General features: G+C 41.2%; 2 protein-coding genes across 2 annotated transcripts; one reads left to right on the forward strand and one right to left on the reverse strand.

The window, feature by feature from the left end:
- Positions 1-12,682, forward strand: LOC131974757 (LHFPL tetraspan subfamily member 2a protein-like). The gene is made up of 3 exons (XM_059337203.1): positions 1-169; positions 8,989-9,682; positions 11,073-12,682. The coding sequence occupies exons 2-3, from the start codon at positions 9,271-9,273 to the stop codon at positions 11,327-11,329; spliced, it is 669 nt and encodes a 222-aa protein (XP_059193186.1). The 5' UTR covers positions 1-169; positions 8,989-9,270; the 3' UTR covers positions 11,330-12,682.
- A 1,087-nt stretch (positions 12,683-13,769) lies between these two features.
- Positions 13,770-20,978, reverse strand: LOC131975049 (secretory carrier-associated membrane protein 1-like). The gene is made up of 9 exons (XM_059337579.1): positions 20,792-20,978; positions 19,519-19,599; positions 19,188-19,298; positions 18,612-18,723; positions 17,627-17,755; positions 17,210-17,369; positions 17,009-17,110; positions 16,804-16,921; positions 13,770-16,125 (listed from the first exon to the last, which is right to left on the reverse strand). The coding sequence occupies exons 1-9, from the start codon at positions 20,846-20,848 to the stop codon at positions 15,964-15,966; spliced, it is 1,032 nt and encodes a 343-aa protein (XP_059193562.1). The 5' UTR covers positions 20,849-20,978; the 3' UTR covers positions 13,770-15,963.
- Positions 20,979-21,410: the final 432 nt, after the last annotated feature.

A 21,410-nucleotide genomic window follows, 5' to 3' on the forward strand; every position in this document is an offset into this window, starting at 1 on the left:
TGGTGGGAAGGCTTTATGTGAGAGGAGAAGGAAAAAGAATAACGTCCTGAAGAAAGGAGACTCAAGTGAATGAGAGAGCTGGACTGCACCGGAGACAGAAGCAGCGTTTCAAAACAAAGGACAGCTTCTTCACTTCAGCGCCTGCAAAACCTCTCCACGTTGACTTCCCGTAAGTACAACACAATGCGACAAAGACACACAAAGTAGCCGTTTGGGCACTGATTTCACACAGCTCCTCTTTTAGCGGCAGATATGACTAACTTTGCTAAAGGCTCATAAATGAAACGGTTGTTCTTGGATGGATTTGCAGCTAGACGCAATTCAATAAATCTCTGCTTAAAATCAAACTTCTTATTTGCATAAATGTTTATTCCAAGCTGCTGATAAAAGAAGTGTGCATGCTTCATTGAGTCTGATGCTGAAGCAGCCACCTGAAGACAACTTGAAAGGTGATCTGTAGCATTTATTTTGGAGGGATGTGGACTGGGAGAAAGTGAGATATCAGCTTTGGGTTCAGGTACAACATCACAGCACAGAAATCAACTCCACCTCTTATTTTAGACAACTTTTTTTATTGTTTTTATTTCTTAAACTGTCTTTTACACATGTCCACACTGCAGCCCTTTGCTCTGAGTGTGTCTTTCCACCACAACCCCATGTCCTTGAAGTGCAGGGAGGAGGAGAGCCACCCATGGAGCTCTCTGGCTGATACACACTGCACTGAGAGGGGAAGTGGTGCTACATCATAAACTAAACAAAACCAGGAAAACGCTCAGTGTTTATTCTAGTGGAGTTCAAGGACAAACTATAGAGAAATGATGAGAGCAGGGATTCCCCACCATTTTCCAGAAAGTGCTCAAAAACGTCTAACATATCAGCTTTTTTCATGTCGAACAAATTCCAGGAGTGATTTTGTGCTGCAGTTATGCTGTAATTGACAGTGATTGCCCTGATCTGCCTATACCTTTCCTAGAAAAGAGTTTAGACAACCCTCAGATGACAAGTGCAAACTTGTTACGTGTCACTGAATGGAGCAATGTGATAACGATAGCAAAGTGGGGATTTTCTCAGTGTTGAAAGAAGTAATGCTTCTTAGCAAATGCCACCAAATGTCTTGTAGATACATTTCAAATGAATCCAGTGAGGTTTATCCGAGACAGTAATGTAAATGTTAACTCTGCCTCTTGTGTGATTGATTTCATCCTGCGCACCCGGTTTCTACACATTTTCATATTGTAGCTGCCTGGAAGGTGGAAATCTAAACCAATCTAAAAACTGTTATAATTTATGAAATGGAACACAAACCATTATGTTTTCAAGGTTGGGAATATGCTTGAATTTGACTATAGTCCTTGAAAATGCTTGATTTTCAACATAATCAGGAATTTTATTTGCACAATCACTCATGTAAACCAAAAATCTTAAATATTTGAAATAATTTTGTTGTCATATTTATCTGTTGCCTCCTCGGGGCACCTCACACCAGCTGAGCCAAGATAAGTCCCTTGTTGATCCCTTAACCTGGGAGTTATCACGCATGAAATAATTGTAACTAAAACATACAATCAATGTTAATATGAATACCTAAATAAAAAAGTGTCAATTTACATTGATTGCTGTATAAATGACTTTGGTAAACATTATTATCTGGTAAAAAGTGCTACAGTTTCACTTTTAAACAGCTGTATGAATGTATATGTAACTATAAGTTATATGAGATCCTTCAACATCACTGTATAAAGGGACAGTGTAGAGTTCTTAAGAAAAATAAGTGAAGTTTGTGTGTTCATCCATCATCTTTGCAGAAACAAACGAGAAAGCAGAAGAAGTGAGGGGGGTAGAGCTCGGCCATGTCATTCCTGTCTTTGTGTAAGTGAAATGTGAGGGTCATTGTGGGGCTTTGTGCGTCAGAAAACTGTGGGGCCACTTCAGAGTCAGCGTGGGGAGTGAGGGGCCGGGGTGTTGCACAGATTGAATAGGTTAGGGGCCACGGCGGCCTGTCTTTGAGAGTGAGGGAGTGCATTCTGGCCCAACGGTGGCATGTCTTTGAGAGCTGAAGAGTGAGTGAGGGGGCCAGTGTCGGCACGTCTTTGTGCAGCCTTTGTTTGAGTTGAGTGGCACCAGATGAAATGGGCCAATTTTTTTTATTCAGGTTTTTTGGGCGCATACACGCACAAACACATGCGCACAAACGAGTTTGGCTGATTCTTTCCTCTCGGGAAGTCATGCGTTTTGATGCAATTATACCCCGGACGAGTGAGCACAGGCTGGCACCTTTCACAGTTTATGGGTGTGTATTTGTTTTTGTGTTTGTGCGTCATTAAAGTGGGCTATATTGTTCCAGCACGCTGTCGGAGGGCTTCTCTGTTGACTTGTTGTTTACATTTCTGGGGCCTCTTATTGTCATTGAAACCTCAGCCCCCCCAGTTGTATTTGAAAGCTAGAACTGCTGGCATGTCTTTGCTCTTTATACACAGACGGGGAATAATATTTAATGGCTTTATACAGCTTGAATTGTTTTATAGTGTTTAATCTTGGTCTGTAAAATAAATCTAGACTATCTCTAGAGCACTAAACATGCCTTTTAATGGCTGCCATCACTCACTGACTGAAGTTATGAGACACAAGCTGTGGTATATGCCTATCCATGGGAAACATTTTCTCCTTTTGCAACTCTTTCATTCACTGTTTATGGAGGGCTACCAAAGCAGTGGCTCACATGGTCATGGTTAGCAAAAAAAAAAGCTCTGCTCGGGCTGTTTCATAATATCTGGGTGGATTGAGAAAGTTGCATGTAAACCAAAGAAGCTGAGCTCATCCGTGTGTCTCTTTGTGTGTTTTGCATGACTCACTCTTTCGCCATCTCTTGTGTGTTTGCAGCTGTGAAAGCAGGTGGATGTCCCTAAGGCTACAGATTTAGGTGTGACAATCAAAGGGAGTCATAATGTACAACTCATTAGTTTTGTGTGAAAGGCTTTGTTTACCTCGGATCGTTGTCAGGGTTCTTGTTTCACAAGTTCAAAAATCTGCCTTTCAGACAGCTGGGGGCAAAGAAGAGCTCTTTGTTGATCTTTTGTTGTTCACTAGATTTTAATGAACATTTACGAGGCATTGCTCGAGGGCATGGGCGTCTCTATTCCGGCTTGTGTTATGGCTTGCCTGCTGTTCTTACATAATCCACTCTGCCATGCTAGAGCAGAGACTTGATGAAGACTGAGGATGAAGCCTTTACCTGAAAATTAAAAAGAAATTGATTGAGAAATTGAAAGTCGAGGGTGTGATATTTTCCCCAGAGTGTGGGAGGTGTAAGTTCAGTTAGCTACATTGCTTCAACCTCCCTCACCTCACCTGGAGCTCAGCTGCATTCTTTTATAAAGGAGGGATATGTTTGGTCCTGCCCAGCTCCCACTGCTGTCATACTATAGTTCCATATCTCTTGGTTTTTTTGTTGTTGTATTTTCCTGATTCTTGGAAAGACAGAGGGGGGATTAGACCCTCATCAGCGGCCTGTGATTTCCTCACTGTCCACATCTTGTTTGAGTAGCTGTGGATGGTGAAGCTGCCTCTTATGTGGTTTTGGTTTGAGGGCCTTCCTCCTGGCTGGTCCAGATGCATGACCAGACCAGACCAGGCGCAGCAGCTTAGGGAACAGATTGCCTTGGTTTGAGGTTTTCGTGTTCAGGATCTGTGCGTTAAGAAAAAACTGAGCTAATGGAGTCCTCCCAGCCCAAATCAAGTGGAGGGAGGGGGGGGCATCTGATCTGGGTGGATGATCCAGTAACTCAAATACGCTTCCCTAAACAGGGACAAGCTCATGCCTGACTGAGAAACAAAAGCATTTCCATCATCTCTCACAATTTCTATTTTAATAAATAAAGGTTTTTTGTCTAACCTCTTTATAGAACGATCTGGGTCAACTGTGCTTTAGATCTCTCAACCACCCACCTTCAGTCCTCATTCACTTTCACTCTCTAGAACAGGCTACAGTGGCCAGCACTCATTACCTCAGCACCTTGGCATGCTACCAGAGCCTTTGCTGATATCTTAGACCAATTACTCTAGATTTACTACTCAGCAGGCTCCGCGAACTAACGGCCAACTGACTGACCCACATATGCCTCGCATCCCCTCCTTCATCCAGGGCTTAGAAAAGGGGCTCAAACTGATGTTACGCTTCATTAGTATAAACTTTATTGAGCATACGGGCTGCTTGGCCAACAGGTTTTCACAGCCAAACATGTCGTCCACATGGCTGGCCGTCGGCCCGTGGATTGTGTTTTTTGTAAATACCATGAGAGAAAGTTTGTCTCATAGCAGCAAGGAGACTGTTCATGTTGGCTTGCTGAATGAAGGATTGGAGAACTGTGTGTAAGTTGGCTCCAGGCCTCCACTACATGCATATAATCCTGTGTGGCAGGCTTGGTTTCTGTCAGGACAGGACAGCAGTGTGGGAATGAGCAGGTCCAGATCAGATGCGGAACCACATTGCTGCTTTAATCTTGTCGCATATCTACCGTATCATCAGTCGAACTCAGCATCGTGGAGGATTCATGAAAGAAGCATAAGACTTCATGATCTGTCAGTGTTAGTGATGATGCATATCTATGACGGTGACTCCACAGGCACGCAGAGAGCTGCAGTAACAAAGATCTGACAGTTTGAAAGATGCATATCTCTCAAAAGCAACTGGGAGGCTGAGACCTCTCACCCACAGCGCCTTGATCGCCGGGTTATAAATAAGTCATAATTCTGAGTGTCCGATGTGCTGTGAAGTGTAAAAAGCTCCTCCCACAGCGCTCACATAAACACACAGAAAATCTTGACCTGGCCAAGGAAGTGTCGTTCAAGCACTTTCCCAGAAGTCTGTTCAACAAGCAGCAAACAAGCAGAAAATATTCATCAGTTACAGGAAGGTGTGACCTTTCTGCTAGCTTAATGACCAATAGTGCCCCGCTGCAGAGCTCCAGGCTCAGGCCCACATCTGGCACAGGGACCCATCTCCATTGTCAGGACCTATTGTGAAAAATCACATGTGTTTATTGCAATTTCCTGTCAATGAATAACACTTTTTTTTTTTTTACATTATTTAAAAAAAAAAAAAACAATACACCTTTTCATTGATTTGTTGGCTAATCAGTCATTTTGGTTCTAGTCAACTAAGATTTCTTTAATCAATCCTTCTTTACAAGAAAATCATGCATTCCAACGTGTGCCAATTTTATGAAATGTTATGCACTTCCTGTCTCCTAGGTGGCCGTGTTCAGCCCTCCCACCACTTGTTTTGAAGTATTGTGAATGTCAAGAATACTTTATTTATATTTCCTGACTAATATTACATACATTTAGCATTATGAAAATTTGTTTTTGATGTAAGTACTTTTGACACAGGCTAATACTTTCTGTTATCGTTATTCCAAAATGTACATTCACATGTAAATCATCAGATGTGCAGAATAAAATACTAAATTGAAAGGCTGGAACATTAATAATATTGTGCTTAAGTTATATAAGTTGTTGGATATTTGTATAGTATTGATAATAATCCTATTGGTATCAAATAAAGATAATAATGAGGTTATTGTGGCTGTTAGAATCAGTAAACAACACATTTCCTTGCTCTTTACCTCATGAGAAAACGTCCCTTCAACTCTTCACTTGCACGTGCAGTCCTCAGTGAGACTACAGAGAGCCATGATGAGGTATGAGTGAAGAGATTTCCTGTAAGAACTGGGGGAGATCACACAAGGTGCCTGCTGACTGCCTCAACCAGGCATGTTTAGGCTCCATCCCTGTAGTTTAAAGAGGCACAGCTGCTAATTTGAGGGCATTGTAGTCTCAACAGACTGCACCGTGCCCGGCCTGGTTGGACTATAATCAGCTGTAAACAGAAGACTCAAACTCCACAGAGAAACCAAAAATGTAGCCAGGGTGGCTGGAAAGAAAACCCATGGAAACAAACATGCACATATACACATATGCATTTACTATATATGTTTATTCAGGATGCACACACTAAAAAAATACTTTTCTGTATTGTATTGTATTGGTTCTGTCCGTCTGTGTGGTGAGTCAGGCTGAGTGAGTGCTGTTGTGTGAAACCATTGTAACTGCTGCAGGATGGAAACTGTGATAACAATAAGGGGAGCTATGGTTTGTAAGGAGGCCTGGAATAAACTCAAGGACTGTAATAGAAAAACGGCACACCCCAAACCACCCTCAAAAACACACTTCAAATACCTGATTATATTGTATTTGTCCTCCTCCTGTAATTTCCTGCAGAATCACAAACATTTTTTCAGACATTCTTTTTTTTTTTGCAGAAACCTGTGCGACGGTTTAGATTGAAGGCAGATAGGCTGACAGATCATCGTCACGATGCATGACTGCGCCTCAGAGGCTGTTGGACAGACACTGATGCTTCCTGTTTGCTTCCTGTTTATGTCTGCCTGTTTCCTTTTTGGTTGATAATGAATAGTAGTGTTGCTGTTGCTTATTCAGCCTTCTGCTATGACTGACAGCTCAGTTGAAACTGAAATGTACTCCCTTAGTTTATCTTCAAGCTGGTTAATTATATGTGGACAGTGTATTTTGGCTGAGGGTTCATGAAATCTCTAATTAGGATTCAAAATTGTACAATGAAAGCAAAGCAAATCTTAAGCAGATATGTGCTCCTGAAATTCTGCTCAAGCAAAGCAGTGAGATGAACATGACCGGGAATGTTGCAGATAGGCATCACTATCAAACTCAAGACAAAATACAAACTAAAAGCACAGCAAACCTGTCACAACTACAGCAGAACTACTTGAAAACACAACCGTGACATGCAGACATGACTGAATCCTGCCGAACTGAATTACACCCGCATCTTAATTGTTTTAAATCCCATACCTCGGCTCTTCAGATGTTGTCACGCCTGTGACTTTGTTATTATGACCCAGTTTTGCTGGTTTCTACTCGACCTCGACCTCAGATGAATCAGTCAGCCTTTTTAGCCGCATGAGATAATGCTCTTACTTTGTGGCCAGGGACATGTCTGAAGTGTTTTGAACCGCTTTCAAGTGACTCAGATCCTATCAGACAATATACAGCACCAGTGTTCGTTCCCTGCAGATGTGGTGGGATGATTTACCATCCTGAATGGAGGCAGGCGGGGAGGGTATGTGTAACCTTATGCCACATTTATTCCCCCCAGGGCATTAGACTGACTTGTAAGTCTTAATGAATGTTATTGTGCTGAACTTTTCATCACCAACAAAATGACATATTCAGTAAGAGTCAGTGATAACATGATAGAACAGCCCGCTCTTATCAGTTTAGCTGCTTTTCCATTTTAGCTTTTTGGCGATGAGATTTATTGATGCTGAAGAATACCATTTACATAATTGAACAGCAACTTGTCGTTTTATAAAAATAAGGCTGTTAAAGACCTCACTGCCAGCACTTGGAAGGGACATTTTTTTCAGTAAAAGGTAGAAAGAAAATACTGCAATTAACAGTTAATTTTTTTTAATATAAATACATATTTTATAGCCTGTTTCAAGAACTCTAAATCACAGCCCACATCTCAAATGTCTTTAGGTTTGGTGTTGAGCTCATTGCCGACTGTTTCCCCCCAGCAAGAGAAACAATTGACCAAACAGAGCTTTTTAAATGGGATTAGGAATGAGGACATAATCCTGCTACATCGGAGCCAGAAAGATGATTTTCAGGGTGTGGGGGGACTTTGGTGAATCTGAACTCACCCTTTAAACACTGAAGTCACAAAATAACTCAAACAAACTAAACAATCTAGCCAGCAGTCGAGCAGCAACTCTCATGTTCTGTGATGTAAAATTACTGCTTTTTTCAATGAAGTCTGGTGGCTTGACGAGAGCATTTTTTTACATAGGTGTAACTGTAATGCTCTGATACCTCTGAAGCTTAGCCTGGAGGCCCAAAATGTACATAATTGGGCAAATGAAACCAATACTATTTGGAGAGATACCATCAGAGAAAAGTTAGAAATAGTTCTTATAATTTGTGTGAATAGTCACTTTGAACTTTTGGTGGATCACTGGCTCTGCCAATCCACCAGTGAGATCCACTAAGACAGCAAGGTCAACCATGCTGTGTCTAAACCAGATCCCACATATTTTCCTGTGTGTCTCATAATGCTGGATCATGACATCAGAGGGCTTCTGAGAAAACCTCCCACGAGACCACGGCTGTGTCGAGGCCAGTTTGGTCATGGCAACTAAATCATAACATAGCAACAGTATCACAATCACTTTGATTGGGAGTCACACGCACGCTCATACACACACAGTTGAACACACGCGGGGTTGAGAGTTCTGAAAATGTCATCTGTTGCAGGTTACAAGTTAATTGTAATCAAGTTTTGATTGCTGTTGAATAAAGAACAAAGACATTGGATTTTTATTCAGACTGTAGTTTGAATCGTGAACTGAATGATGGAGCTCCAGTTGGCTTCGTGTGTGCTTGCCACAGCAGAGAGGATCTGGCATGTTAAACTGTGTGTTACTGTGAAATGTGGCATGCTGTAACAGAGCTCCGTGCTGATCTGTGCTGACAGCTCAGTGGCAAAACACACAAGGCTCCTGTCATTCTGCAGATAAAATCAATCACACAAAGGCACAGTAATCAAGAGTAAAATGACGACCGTATAAACTTGCAGTTATGTGTGTATGTGATTCATCTTGACTGTTCCAGCAGACATCTGGAAGTGTTGCTCATGCTCCATCACAGCCGGCTGAAAGTGAATGTAAAGAAGCTCTCTGTGGGAAGATCTTGAGTCTGTTTGGTACAAATTAGACATCCTGTGGGGCAAACACAAGCTTGATGATTCATAGTGGATGGGAAATCGCTCGCCGTTCATTCTTCTTACACTACGACCCACTTTTGTCCCCCTTCCCCTTTGTAGACGTAAGTTACACCCACTTTGTTTAGATTCTGTGTGTCTCTGACGCTCTTGTGTCTCTGTGTCTGTAGGTGTGCTTTTCAGACCGTACCATGGCTGAGGGAAGCTGCTTTGGGGCGTTGTAGCTGTTTGGGATGCCTCAAAGCAGAAGAAGAAGAGGAGAAAGCAAAGAAGAAAGCACCGTGAGAGGAGGGGAAACATCTGCTCAGAGAGGATAAGATAGGATCAGAACAGTGAATCTACTGGACTTTTCTCTCTGTAAGGAAAGGAATTTAAACTCCCCAGTATCAGTGCTCTGTCACTTTTTTTAAATTTTTGTATTGGTTGTTACCATCTCAGAAAGAGTTAACGCCATGTGCCATGTAATTGTAACATGCCGCTCCATGCTCTGGACCTTGCTCAGTATTGTAGTGGCCTTTGCTGAGCTCATTGCCTTCATGAGCCCCGATTGGCTGCTGGGATTCCCTCGGTCGGACCCCAGTGCGAGCGGGGCGGGGGTGGACTCTGGGGAGTACCGTCCGTCTCTCGGCCTCTACAGCCGCTGCCTCCGTGTCGGGTCCCGGGGAGTAGGGGTGAGCTGCGGGCCCTACGCCGGGACATTTGGAGAAGTGGCCAGTGGCTTCTGGCAGGGTGCCATGTTGTTTCTGGCAGCGGGGATGTTAGTGCTCGGAGGAGTGGCCTGTATCTCCATCTTCAGCATGTGCTTCCAGAGCATCCTGAGGAAGAGCATATTCAACATCTGTGGACTGCTCCAGGCTATCGGAGGTGAGACATCTTTCTGTCTGTTTAGCACACATCTGACTGTGATCTTAGGAATCAGTTTAACTCCACTTGGAATACATTTTATTTATTTATTTTTATTTAATAATATACATTGAAGATGTACTGTATTCATCTTAATTAAAGGCACAAAACATAAACTCTAAATTCACAGGATTTGATATCGGTGATGGAAATAAGTCCAGAACTTTTTTGTTCTATCCCTGACAAAGTCGGATATGTTGTGTATATATACATGTATATATTGTACTTTTTGAACCCATATTTTAATTTGGGAGATAATGTCATAGTAACCAAACCAAACAAAAAACTTGCTTGTTGACACAACACAGACAAATAAGATTAATTACTATGATTAAGTAAAAACTAAAAAAAATCAAAAAAGTTAAAATTGTGTGTTTTTGTTGAGTTTTCAAAGAACATTTACTATTGATCATTAAATATGCAAGCAGTGGTGTAAGAAAATAGTGATGGACTTCATTATCACAATATTATGTTTTGTGATACTGTACTGATTTTAAATGAATAGTCTACATGCAAAGATTTGTGGCAGATGGTGGTTCATTCTGGGTTGTGTAAGAAACCACCATGGATGTATCACACTAAATCACAACATATTGAATTGTAACCCCTGTATAATGATATGTATAGTATCCCCAATTTCTTGCCAATATAAAGCCCTATATGTTAATTAATTGTATTCATTATTAATATAATAACTTCCCCCCACCTAACCTAATACATACATTTAATACATACATTTAACACTTTTTTTCATTGTCATGCCTTCTCAGGGTTCACACATTCAAAATTCTCAGTTAAAAAGGAAGGAAATTGAAAGTTGAACAGCTAAATCTCACTTGATCCAAAGCTAGTGCTAACAATCTGGGATCTGTGACACAAAGTTTATAGTGGTTACACGCCCATGCAAGCGTATTAATTTATGTTTTATGATGCCATAACCTTTAGGGAATGTCTGTGTTGCTATTAAGTTTGCAAGTTGAAACATCTAAGTTTATAAGTTGGCAACATGTTGTGACGTTCCATTGCACTTTTCCTGGGTTGGAGGTTGGATATTCCAACCAAACCTCTCCAAGTCTTTTTGCATGTTTGTACAACAATGAGCTCCTACAGGTGTGTTTGGCTGAACAGGTCTGTCGAGTGGGTAATCTATCATTATGTGACATCATAGTAGAAGCGGTCAAATGGGGTCTTTCCTCTCATCACAAATCAAGTGCTTGTCAGCTGAAAAACACACGTATTCTTCACCAGAGCTGAGTCACCATGTCAGCAGCTGCACTGAGATCTGTTTGTGCTTTCAGCCCCGATGTTTATGTGACTTAACCCCTCGTCTCATCGTCTGCTCTCTCTCCAGGCCTGCTGCTGATGGTGGGCCTCATGCTGTACCCTGCAGGTTGGGGTTCAGAGAAGGTGATCGGCTACTGCGGCCCCGAGGCCTCGCCCTTCCGGCCGGCTCTGTGCTCGCTCGGCTGGGCTTTCTACGCAGCAATAGGAGGAACGCTGGGATCCTTTCTGTGTGCCGTTTTGTCCGCACAGGCTGAGATTGCCACCTCCAGCGACAAGGTTCAGGAGGAGATTGAAGAGGGGAAGAGTCTGATCTGCTTGCTCTGAGAAACCCCTGGAAATCATCCTTGGTGTCAGATATTTCTCTGAATGATTTTCCTCATGATAGCTGGCATAAAATCATCAGATTGTTGAAAATATAGAAGCCTTGGTAACCCTTTTTAAATAGTTAGGCTTGGTGTTCATGCCTACCTATAATACCAAGATTAAGGGGAAAAACAAGTTTTATTCCCTTTTACAGCTTCAGGTGCCAAAAAGGCTCTGGTACAGCAGCAGGCTAAGGAACATTACCTGTAGACTTATCCAGTGTTTTTGACCAAGATACTGTTTATTTTTGTAATATTCTTGCCTTAAACAAACCACTGTACTGGAATTGCAGAAGATTAGATAAAAAAATTGTGTTGTTAGTGTTATTGGGGGCAGGTTAAACACTGCCAGTCAAACAGTGTGTAGGATCGTAACATCATTATAATGTTCATTCACACGGTTCACCTGCAAACCTCAACAAACCACTGAATACTAACAGATGTGTCCACTCAAACTCCCAACAACAGCTTGCATATGTGTGGGTGTGTGTATGTGCATGTGTGTGTGACAGACATTAACTGTTGAGGTTTTAAATGTCCAAATGCCCTGATTGTATTGCACAGCAGGATTTCACATGTGCCACTTAAGGGATTGTTCGCTTTAAAGGGAGTTTCCCTTGTTAAGTGGATTGTTTGTGGCTCTCTTGCAGCTTAATAACTGGCAGTGTGTGAACAGAACAGAAAAGGAACATAGACTCGCCATATGTTTCACTTGGCTTACTTTCATCAGTGGATGTTTGCTCACAGTGAGATAAAGCAGGCTGCACCAGAGTTTACTTATGCCACACCATGCAGACGAGACCTGGCCTTGTAAACATGTCCAAGACACAAAAAAGTGTTTGTTCAACCTTTGCTAGATGAATGCAAAATGAATCATCAGTGTTCAGGCCCGATTAAGGCAGACCTCTGTGTGTGTTTGGTACTTTTACACATTAACTAATGTCTTTTGCACTTGGTCCTTAATTAATTTCACATTGCATCATATTTTTCCAGCCATGCTTCATAAACTTGCTGTAAATGTAACAGTGTGTGATTGCTTCTGTTCAATGTAGATAAAATGTGCAATAATTCAACTATGGTGAGTTTGCTGTGAGAGAGAGTGGACAGAGAGGATGAGACGTTCCTGGTCTGTCTGTGCTTAAATTAATATGTTGACTGTCTGCTGTTTTTGTTACATTAACAAAAGAGTAACAGCATATGTGGCACATTGTATGATGCTGCATGTATGAGAGGTTGATATGTGTGAGGAGAGATAGTCTGTACTTTGTACTCAAATAAACCAGGCCTTCTTTAGTAATTCTGTCTGTTCTTGTACTTTGAGAAGTTCCTCCTTTCCATGTTTCTTTCCAAACTTCCAGAGGGAACAGTGACACCTACAGATGGAAAGTAGACGACACAGAACAGGAGCTTAAACCAGTGCTTCTGGTGTTCCAAGGTAAATTTGAGGGTTTTTTTTTATTAAACACCAGAGGTGTCTGTTTTGCAGGTCACAAGTAAGTCCCAAATCTTGAAACAAGTCATAATGCACTCTTTACTGAATTTATAAAAATAGCATATAGCATCGCTTCAAGGAAGGTATCAAGTATATTTAAGACAAAATTCTCAAGTGAAGTGACGAGTCATTGGTGGTAATGTAAGTATTTTTTTGAGGTCTTTAAATCTGTTAAATAAAGTTTAAGCTTCACTTTCTCAAACTTCTTAAACCTGTTTTAAGGTTAGTTTCACCAGTGAAAAAAACGTATACCAAAATAGATTTAAGTATTTTTGACGATAATTTCCACAGATACATCTGAAAGTAAGTCAACCAACATTTCTTTCAAATTTTATTTCATGTTAATACCATAAATATACAAAACTCAAACTATTTCACATGCAACAAAGGCCAGACAAGAGTGCATTACATTTTTCTTTTTACATGTGATTGATAATGGGGATCAAATTTCAACTTTACAAAATATACAAGTGTCCCTTTTGAATGAGTTTCTTCTCTGATTCAGTGAAATAACATCGTCACAGGTCAAAAACACAGTTTTGTGTCAGCAAACTTCAAATACGTTGTTCTGTACTGCGGAACAGCTCGCCCAAATACATCAAGAAATTACCCACTGTGGCATGGCTTCATATAACAGCTGTTTAAAACTATAGATACACGGGATACATGTGGGTGTTTGTAGCAAAAAAGTGTAATATCTTGAAGTAAAACATGGCAAGGGAACACATCACTAACCAAGATTTAAAAACAAATCTATATGGACATTTGGTAGATTTCTCACAGCTTTTCAGGACATAGAATAACACTTGAGGGATATTTTCTTTTTCTTTTCTTTTTTGCCTTTCATACCAAACCTACACACATCCTCATCCATACAAGCACACCTTTTGCAGGGTCAAGTTGCAAAGTCATTGAACACTGTTAAATCTAGCTGACGCTATGATCATGTCATTACAAAAACACATAAACTTAAACACATAATGAAAAAATCAAAACCAAACAAAACTGAAATGCAAACAACTTAAATTACACCATAAATAAAAACTGTCTTTTGCACTAAAGCTCGACGTAAAACAAGAAATGTGCAATGAATTTAAAACAGAAGTATTTCCAAACAAAAACGATACTGCCGAGATGTAGGCTTATTTCATGACAAATCATTGACCTTTGACTTTGTAGGAGTGTTTATCCACTATAACGCTCCGTGTCCAGACATTTGTACTAACAGCAGTACGAGTCATCACTCATCTATCATGCACATCTTCAGACACTCACTATGAGGTGCTAAAGCGCGACACAAATGTACCCCACGTCCATATTTCACTTCAGTGACAGTAGTCTGTACAACTTAGTTCTGAATAACACTGTTTTTATTGTAAATAAATTAATGTGTGTGAGTGATTTCACTGAATGTGCATCAAGTCCAATCCTCTATTATCTCAATGCTCATTTTGGCCGTGAAACTTCTGACACCAGTTATCCAATACTGACAAATGGACTGGCTTTTTTTTGTCTGTAAAAATGCGATTGGGCTGTTAGTCTATGTAGTATACATATACACAGTATCAATGTTTTTACTATTTTATGTATGCATGTTAATCTCTAGAAAAATCATAGCTTTACCAGGTTCAGGTCATCTTCTGTGAGAAAAGGCAGCTCTCTGAACTCCCTATGAATGAATGTTATGTGTCCTTTTCAACAGGAAACATGACAGAAGGAGGCTACAACCCAGCAGCTCTCAGGTTAATAGCAGCGTTAGTTTTTAACAAAGTATGAAGGGCTACAAAAACAACCAAAACAGAGCCGCACAGTCGTCTGTTAATTCCAAACATACATAAAAGAAAATGCTAATACTTCTCATGTTTTTCCCCCTTTAGTGCACCAGGCCATGACCAAACCTCTTTTAGGTTTGTGGTGAGAACTGGTGACCCTCCTGACCTGTAGGCGTTCAGTGCGTCTTCACAAATAGATCCAAACAACATCAATCAGTCAAACAGCCACTGCAACATGCAATAACTTTACAGCTCACTTCTCGCAGAAAACAACCAAAGGAAAAATAAGTAGGCAGACATTCTCCTCCAGAAACCAGCCACCAACCAGAGCCAGAGAAAAAAGGCTGATAGTGGACTTTGAATGAATTACTTTGCCAAAGAACGAGCTACCTTGAGTGTGCTAAACATGCATGTCATTATCATGCTGTCAAATCTTAGTAAGCCACAGACCGAGCCCACGTTGCCAATAAAAGTAGTACACACAGTGACAGGTGTCACTGGAGCACTGCTGGGGGCTGCAGGGAGGTCCTTCAATGAGAACACATTTCTACTTATACGAATTACCAGGATGATATTTGTCTCAGAATAGAAGCACAGATGTAAGACAAGGTACAATTTACCTTTTGGTTCTCAATGACAGAGCACTGGATTTTTAAAAAACAACAAGTCAGAGCCACAATTCTCTTAAAGTGAAGGACACACTGGCCCAGCCATTCACACATACACTGTACTTTCAGTATGTGACCAGGGAAACAGAGCTATGTGCAAAACACCATGATCAGATTATCACTTTTCATAACTCTATTCTGTATTAACCAGGCAGGAAGCTGTTTGGAGGTCATGATAGAAATAAGGTATACTGGAACTGTGAACCTCTGCCTGACCTAGGATCACCTCGAGGTGACAGAAGAACAGGGAAATTGAAGGAGCGGGTGAGCGAGTGAGATGAAATCCCACGCACTCAGAGTACACCTTGACTCACTTTAGTGGATGTTTCAAGGGATGTGAGCAGACAGTTGTTTGACTTAAAAGCAGACAGGAAGGATGTTGGAGAGTTTTTACTGAAACTTGATTTTAAGTGAAGGTGAACAACTCTGGTTAACTTAATCTTTTCTGTTGTTTCTGACCCCCAATTATTTCTAAGTGTGCAGGGCCATCCTAACATAACAACATTCATCAATAGGATTTGTTCGATCTAAGAGCCTGCAGGGCCAGAGTTGTGCATCTCCTACTTTTGAGTGTGTGTGTGTGTGTGTGTGTGTGTGTGTGTGAGTGTGTGTGTGTGTATGCTTGTATGTGTGAGCATGTGTGCATGTATGTGGGTGTGTCAGTTTATGGCTGAGGTTTGAAGGCCCCGCGGGCAGCATTGGTTGCAGCATTAGCTGCAGCGTTGGCAGCCGCAGTCTGAACTGTCTTGTTAGACATGACTCCAGTTGCAAACTCCTGCTGAGCCTTCTCAAAACTAGCACCAGTGGTGCGATACAGTGCGTGCACCTGGAAAGAGCGGGAAAATAAAATTAGTCAGGATCAAGTCAAGGGATATTATTATCATTTTCTGGTTCATAATTGTATTTTGGATTTCTACTAGAATATGTTTACATGCTTTAATGTTCAAAAAACAACACCTGTCACTTAAAGCACCCCACCCGAAAAAGCCAAGTCTAATCTGAGTGGTCAGTGTTTCCACGTCTTCAGCATCTGCACTCATGGCTTCTGTGCACCATCATTGCAGTTGCGGAATGACTAACAGTGGCTGTAGCGACCCTTTCTACCTATATATAGCATAGTTGTGACATCACAACCTTAGGATAGCCCTGATGGCTCGTTTAAAGGCACAGGCTCTGTGTGAAATGACATACAATGCACGACATACTCCATGTGTACTATCGTGTAAATAAACAGTACAATGTTTCTTTTCGGGCACACTGAACTGGACTGAATTGTATTTACCTAGTCCTTCCTGAGAGCCACCTTGCCAGTTAAAGACGTGTAACTATGTTAATCTTGCCAACCTCAGCTGTATTGGGTCTACTGTCTCTGACATCAAGCATGATGAACCTCTTGAGGCATGTTTTATCTCTTTACAGAGCTGTCTTGGTGACTGTATTTTGTTTTACTGTCTACTTCAAACTTACATAATATCAAAAGAGAGAAAAACATAGATTGTGTCACCTTTTTAAACATAATGAGTGAGCCCACAGACAGTGCAGTGAACAGAGCTGCTATCAGCAACATGATGATGCCCACTGGGATACTGGTGTTCAGGCCAGTTAAAGCTGCGATCCAACCACTGGCAAAACAAAACAATGACAGTTTGAGTACATTTCAATACATATTGGTGGAGGTTAAGAATCAATAAAAACACAAAACCACTCACCATGTTCCCCAGCCAGCGAGGCCAATAGTTTGTAGAACGTGAACTCCAAACTGACAGATATACACGAAGAAGAAGACAAAGAAGCGGAATGAACTGTCACTCCTGTAGTGGAGACAGAGAATGAGGTAGTGAGAGAGGAATGTAAGGCAACTTCTTTCTACAGCTGCTGAAGTCGGTGTAATCTTATATGTATATGCTTACCTGAAAGCCCCATACAGCGGTCTGTACCAGCAGACGAAAGAACAGGGAGTAAAGAGCAGAAACCATAGCATGGCCAGGCCGAAATCTACACCGCGAGTGGCATCCACACAGAACCAGGCCAGACAGCCGAACATGTTCACAAAGAGTGTGCCTGCATGAACTGGTAGAAAAACAACAAAACATAGGCCTTTCATGTCTTTTCAGCATAAATGTGCTTGATGACAAACAGTCTAAAATGTCTGCATATTTGATGATTCAGGTGGCTTCTCTTGCAATGCAGTATGGTTGGGCTTGTTGAATAAACCCACTTGTTCTGACAAGAGTGTGTAAAAGACATAAAATAAATGACAACAATAATATTAACTGTAAAGGAGGCAATACTGCTCTTTTTAAGGGTGTGTCAGATAATCCACTTACACATCCAAAGGTTGTACATGATCTTAACGGTCTTTTGGAACTCTACAGGAATATCCACTGCAATATCATGGTAGAAACATGGGCCAACGGGGAACTTCTCTGGCAGGGGAGGCCAGTTGTTCTTACGCCCTGTGGGGACAAAGGCAACCAAGTTTTTACCACTGAGTGGACAAGAATTAAAACAAAAGAAAGAATAATGGTACACTACAAGTCAAAAAAATGTTAATACCCTGTGTTCTAGCTTTTTTTCTTTCAACCTAAAGCAGTCTGACCATGAACCAATTAATGTTTTTAACTTTATATTTTATTGGGAATGGCCTGGATAGCTTTGAAAATTGATTTTGACTCTAATCAGGAACCCTATAGTGCAAACCCTACTCTACGTTTGTTTTATTAATGATAGCATACCTGTTCAATCAGAGGTCTTTCCAATTTCTAGATGCCTTTTCATAATGTAAGTCACAGTGCATAAAGCTCAAAAATGCTTTTCCCACAATTTCATTTTACATAGTACAACTTTTGCTTACTGGGAGCTCAAATGACATATAAACTGCCATGTGTCTAAGAGGCTGGTGAGCCTTATTTATGATTGTGGAATTTTGCAGAAAATTCTGTGATTTTAAATTAAATCATTGCAATTCGCAGCAATAAAAACATTTTAACTATGCATTTCCTTAAAAGAACCACTACCTAATTCCCTTAAATCCTTTCCAATCCAAAAACACTATTTTAATTTTTAGTAAAAAATCTAATATACATGGTTTTATAAAGCATTGGAAGTTGTGACACTATGGTAAAAAACAAACAAACTAAAAAACTAACTCAGAGTTCTCCTGTTTGAACCAAATTGAACCAAATTAAGTTAATCAAATGGTAATACATCAACTTTCTGAGTCCTAACTCATGAATATATATCTTTAATTGTGATTAGCATTCAGACTCTGAGGTTAATGAGGGAAGTGGGTGGATAAAGTGAGCGACTGACCTCCTGCGGCTCCGTGAGACTGTAACTCTCTCTCCCGACGATCGAGCTCTGCAGCTTTCTTCTCCAACTCCTCCTGCCTTCTCAACAACTCAGCCTGAGCACGTGCTTGGTCCTAACACAGACACAGAAATGCTCTTAAAATTCATAATTGAAAGTGTGACAGGAGTTATGATATCCAATCAGGTGAATAAATAAGGTATTTTTCCACTCAGGTAAGTTTAGAGGTGTGCTAGTTTGAGTAGGGGAAAAAAGGGGTAATGATTGGAAAAGCAATCAGCTACTGTTGTTAAGTCACTCGTCTTCCTTGGTTAGGAATAAACTAGCAAAATGCCAGTGCAGAAGGAATGCTACAAGTGGCGAAAGGTCATTAAAACACTATTCAAGACAGACACAAAGGGATGGAAAACATCAAATGAAAGACAGTACCTCATTACGCCTCTGTTGGGCCATCAGAAAACAGATGTGTAAATGAAGGACAAAAGGAATTTTAAACCAGAAACAAAGACAGAGAGTGTCTGTTTTTGTTATAAAAACTATATGTGATTCAATAAACATAAACATGTTTTACTGCAGTACCTGAGTCTGTTGCTGTGAGTACGCCGGTGGTTCTTCTGTGGGCTTCATGATGGCCGGTTGTGTGTTCTGGGAGGGGGCGGGGGCAGCTTTGGGGGCATTCCCAGGGGCCGCCTTTAAACCAGCATAGACCAACCATATTAATATTTGTTCAATGAAAAGACAGACGCTGAATCAAAACTGTAATTAGGCCATAGTCATATTTTGTCAGAGAAACCCTTTGTGGCTGAGAGGTGGAGATGGAGAGAAATTGGGTAATGGATAAAATTAGGTCAATGACTCAGAAACACAATGCATGCAAACACTCTTCAACGGTGATGCAAGTTAAGCTGACCGTTCTGGCGTCTGTGAAGGGGTTATACTCCTCCAGACCACCAGGAGGGGCAGATCGGGTCACCTGCGTCACCGAAGGATCCTACGGGACAGAGAGGACCATAAAGGGTTTCAGGAGGTGGAAACTACAACCACAAAATCAAAAGTGTATCTATTGTTTGGATGAAAAACTACAGGCTATAACACATTCACTGGGTCTACTAATGTACTTGTTTTAACCAGTTATTATTGTTGTGTTGACAACAGTAAGATTGAAATAGACAGCAGAATGTACATGTGTATCTTAGTCTTTTGTATGTAAAGTGGCCCTCACTGATCTTGTGGTCATCTGAAACACTGAATGAGATCAGGACAAAGGGAAAAGGCCACTAGTCACATGCTTGCATGTCAGGACAGTCTACAGTAGTCTATGGTGAGCCATCATGTGCCATGAACAGCCAACAGTTTGCAGGTTTTAACCAGGACTCCACCCACTAATTAACACACCTACAGGGGAGGGACTTAACATTTAAAACATCCACACAGGTGTCCTGTTAGGATGAAAACCTGCAGACTGTTAGCAGCCCCTGGGCATGGTGGAAGGTAAGGTAGTTTACAGGGAGAATAAACTCTTCTGTACACAACTGTAGCACAAAAACACAACTTGTGGCCTGCATCTAGCAAACAGCAAAAAAACAAATCTGTCACCCCACACGAAGACTCGTTTCAAGATATTAACGTGTGCAACGTTTATACTTGCAGTGCAAGGTTATTGCAACGTTAAATTAAAATGTTCGAGTACTGTTGTGACAATATACAACTCTTATTTAAATCTTCTCAGCCTGCGTCGCAGCTAAATTTGTAGATAACTGTAGGCACACAATGTACCTGACTGATGCTAACCAGCCGGTTTGCTAACTTATTTACCAAGCTAGCAGGTGCCAGCAAATGTTTACTGGCGGTGGGCAGAGCTAGCCGGCTAACATCATGTGTCTTTGTTCTTAGTTGGCATACAACGTTAAAAAAATAACATCCTCAGTAACAACGTGCTAGCTCATCCTTAATAGCTTCTTTTACAAAATGAACAGCCATATATTGTGTTAGTGGTGAGATAAGTAATGTCAGTAGTGATTAGCTCGCCCTGCTACCTAGCCGTATACCAAGCAAAGGCTCTAGCTAGCTGTCAAGTTACTAGCTAAGACAGTTAGCAGGGATGCTAAAGTGAGACTGGCCTCATTGGGCTTTGAAGCGTACGTTAGCTGCTAGCTAGTTAGCTATCTTGCTAAGTAAGCTACCTGAAAGGGATTGCTGAAGTCCGGGTCTGCGAACGGGTTGCTGTCAAAATCCGACATTGTACAGCCTTTCTAATAACGGTCTCCTGTGTGGAAGAGCTCCCAGGTTCTCCAGGGAAGGTGCAGTATCTTGATTTGACTGCCTCTCTCTGCTTGGCCGCAGTCTTCTCCGCCTCCTGCTGATGGAGAGCCCTTGCTTAGCGAGCTAGCCAGTAGCACAAAGATGGCAGTGATGAACGGCACCTTACTACGTCACTGTTTCAGCACCGCGGACAGCATGACGCCTGGACAGGTACAGTACGTCACATATACAATCTATGATCATACTGCATAGCGTACTGGGGTGAGGAACATCTGACATTTGTGTCTATGGATCTCACATTTTGTCACCCTGTTAAAATAATCGCCTAACTCATTTTTCAAGTTTTGCAGGAAACACAAAAAACTTCACCACGTGTAGTGTAACATATGATATTTATTGATCATTTCACTCAAAAAGGATGTAACAAAGGCTGGCTATTGGTATAGTAATAACACTGTGTGTAAATTATGTAACGTAAGAGAAATAAATTACTCATGACATGACAAGTATCATGAGCATTAATGTTACTTCAGAGTGTCA

The sequence above is a fragment of the Centropristis striata genome, chromosome 7 (assembly GCF_030273125.1).
Source record: "Centropristis striata isolate RG_2023a ecotype Rhode Island chromosome 7, C.striata_1.0, whole genome shotgun sequence".
In the NCBI taxonomy this organism is placed as follows: Eukaryota; Metazoa; Chordata; class Actinopteri; order Perciformes; family Serranidae; genus Centropristis; species Centropristis striata.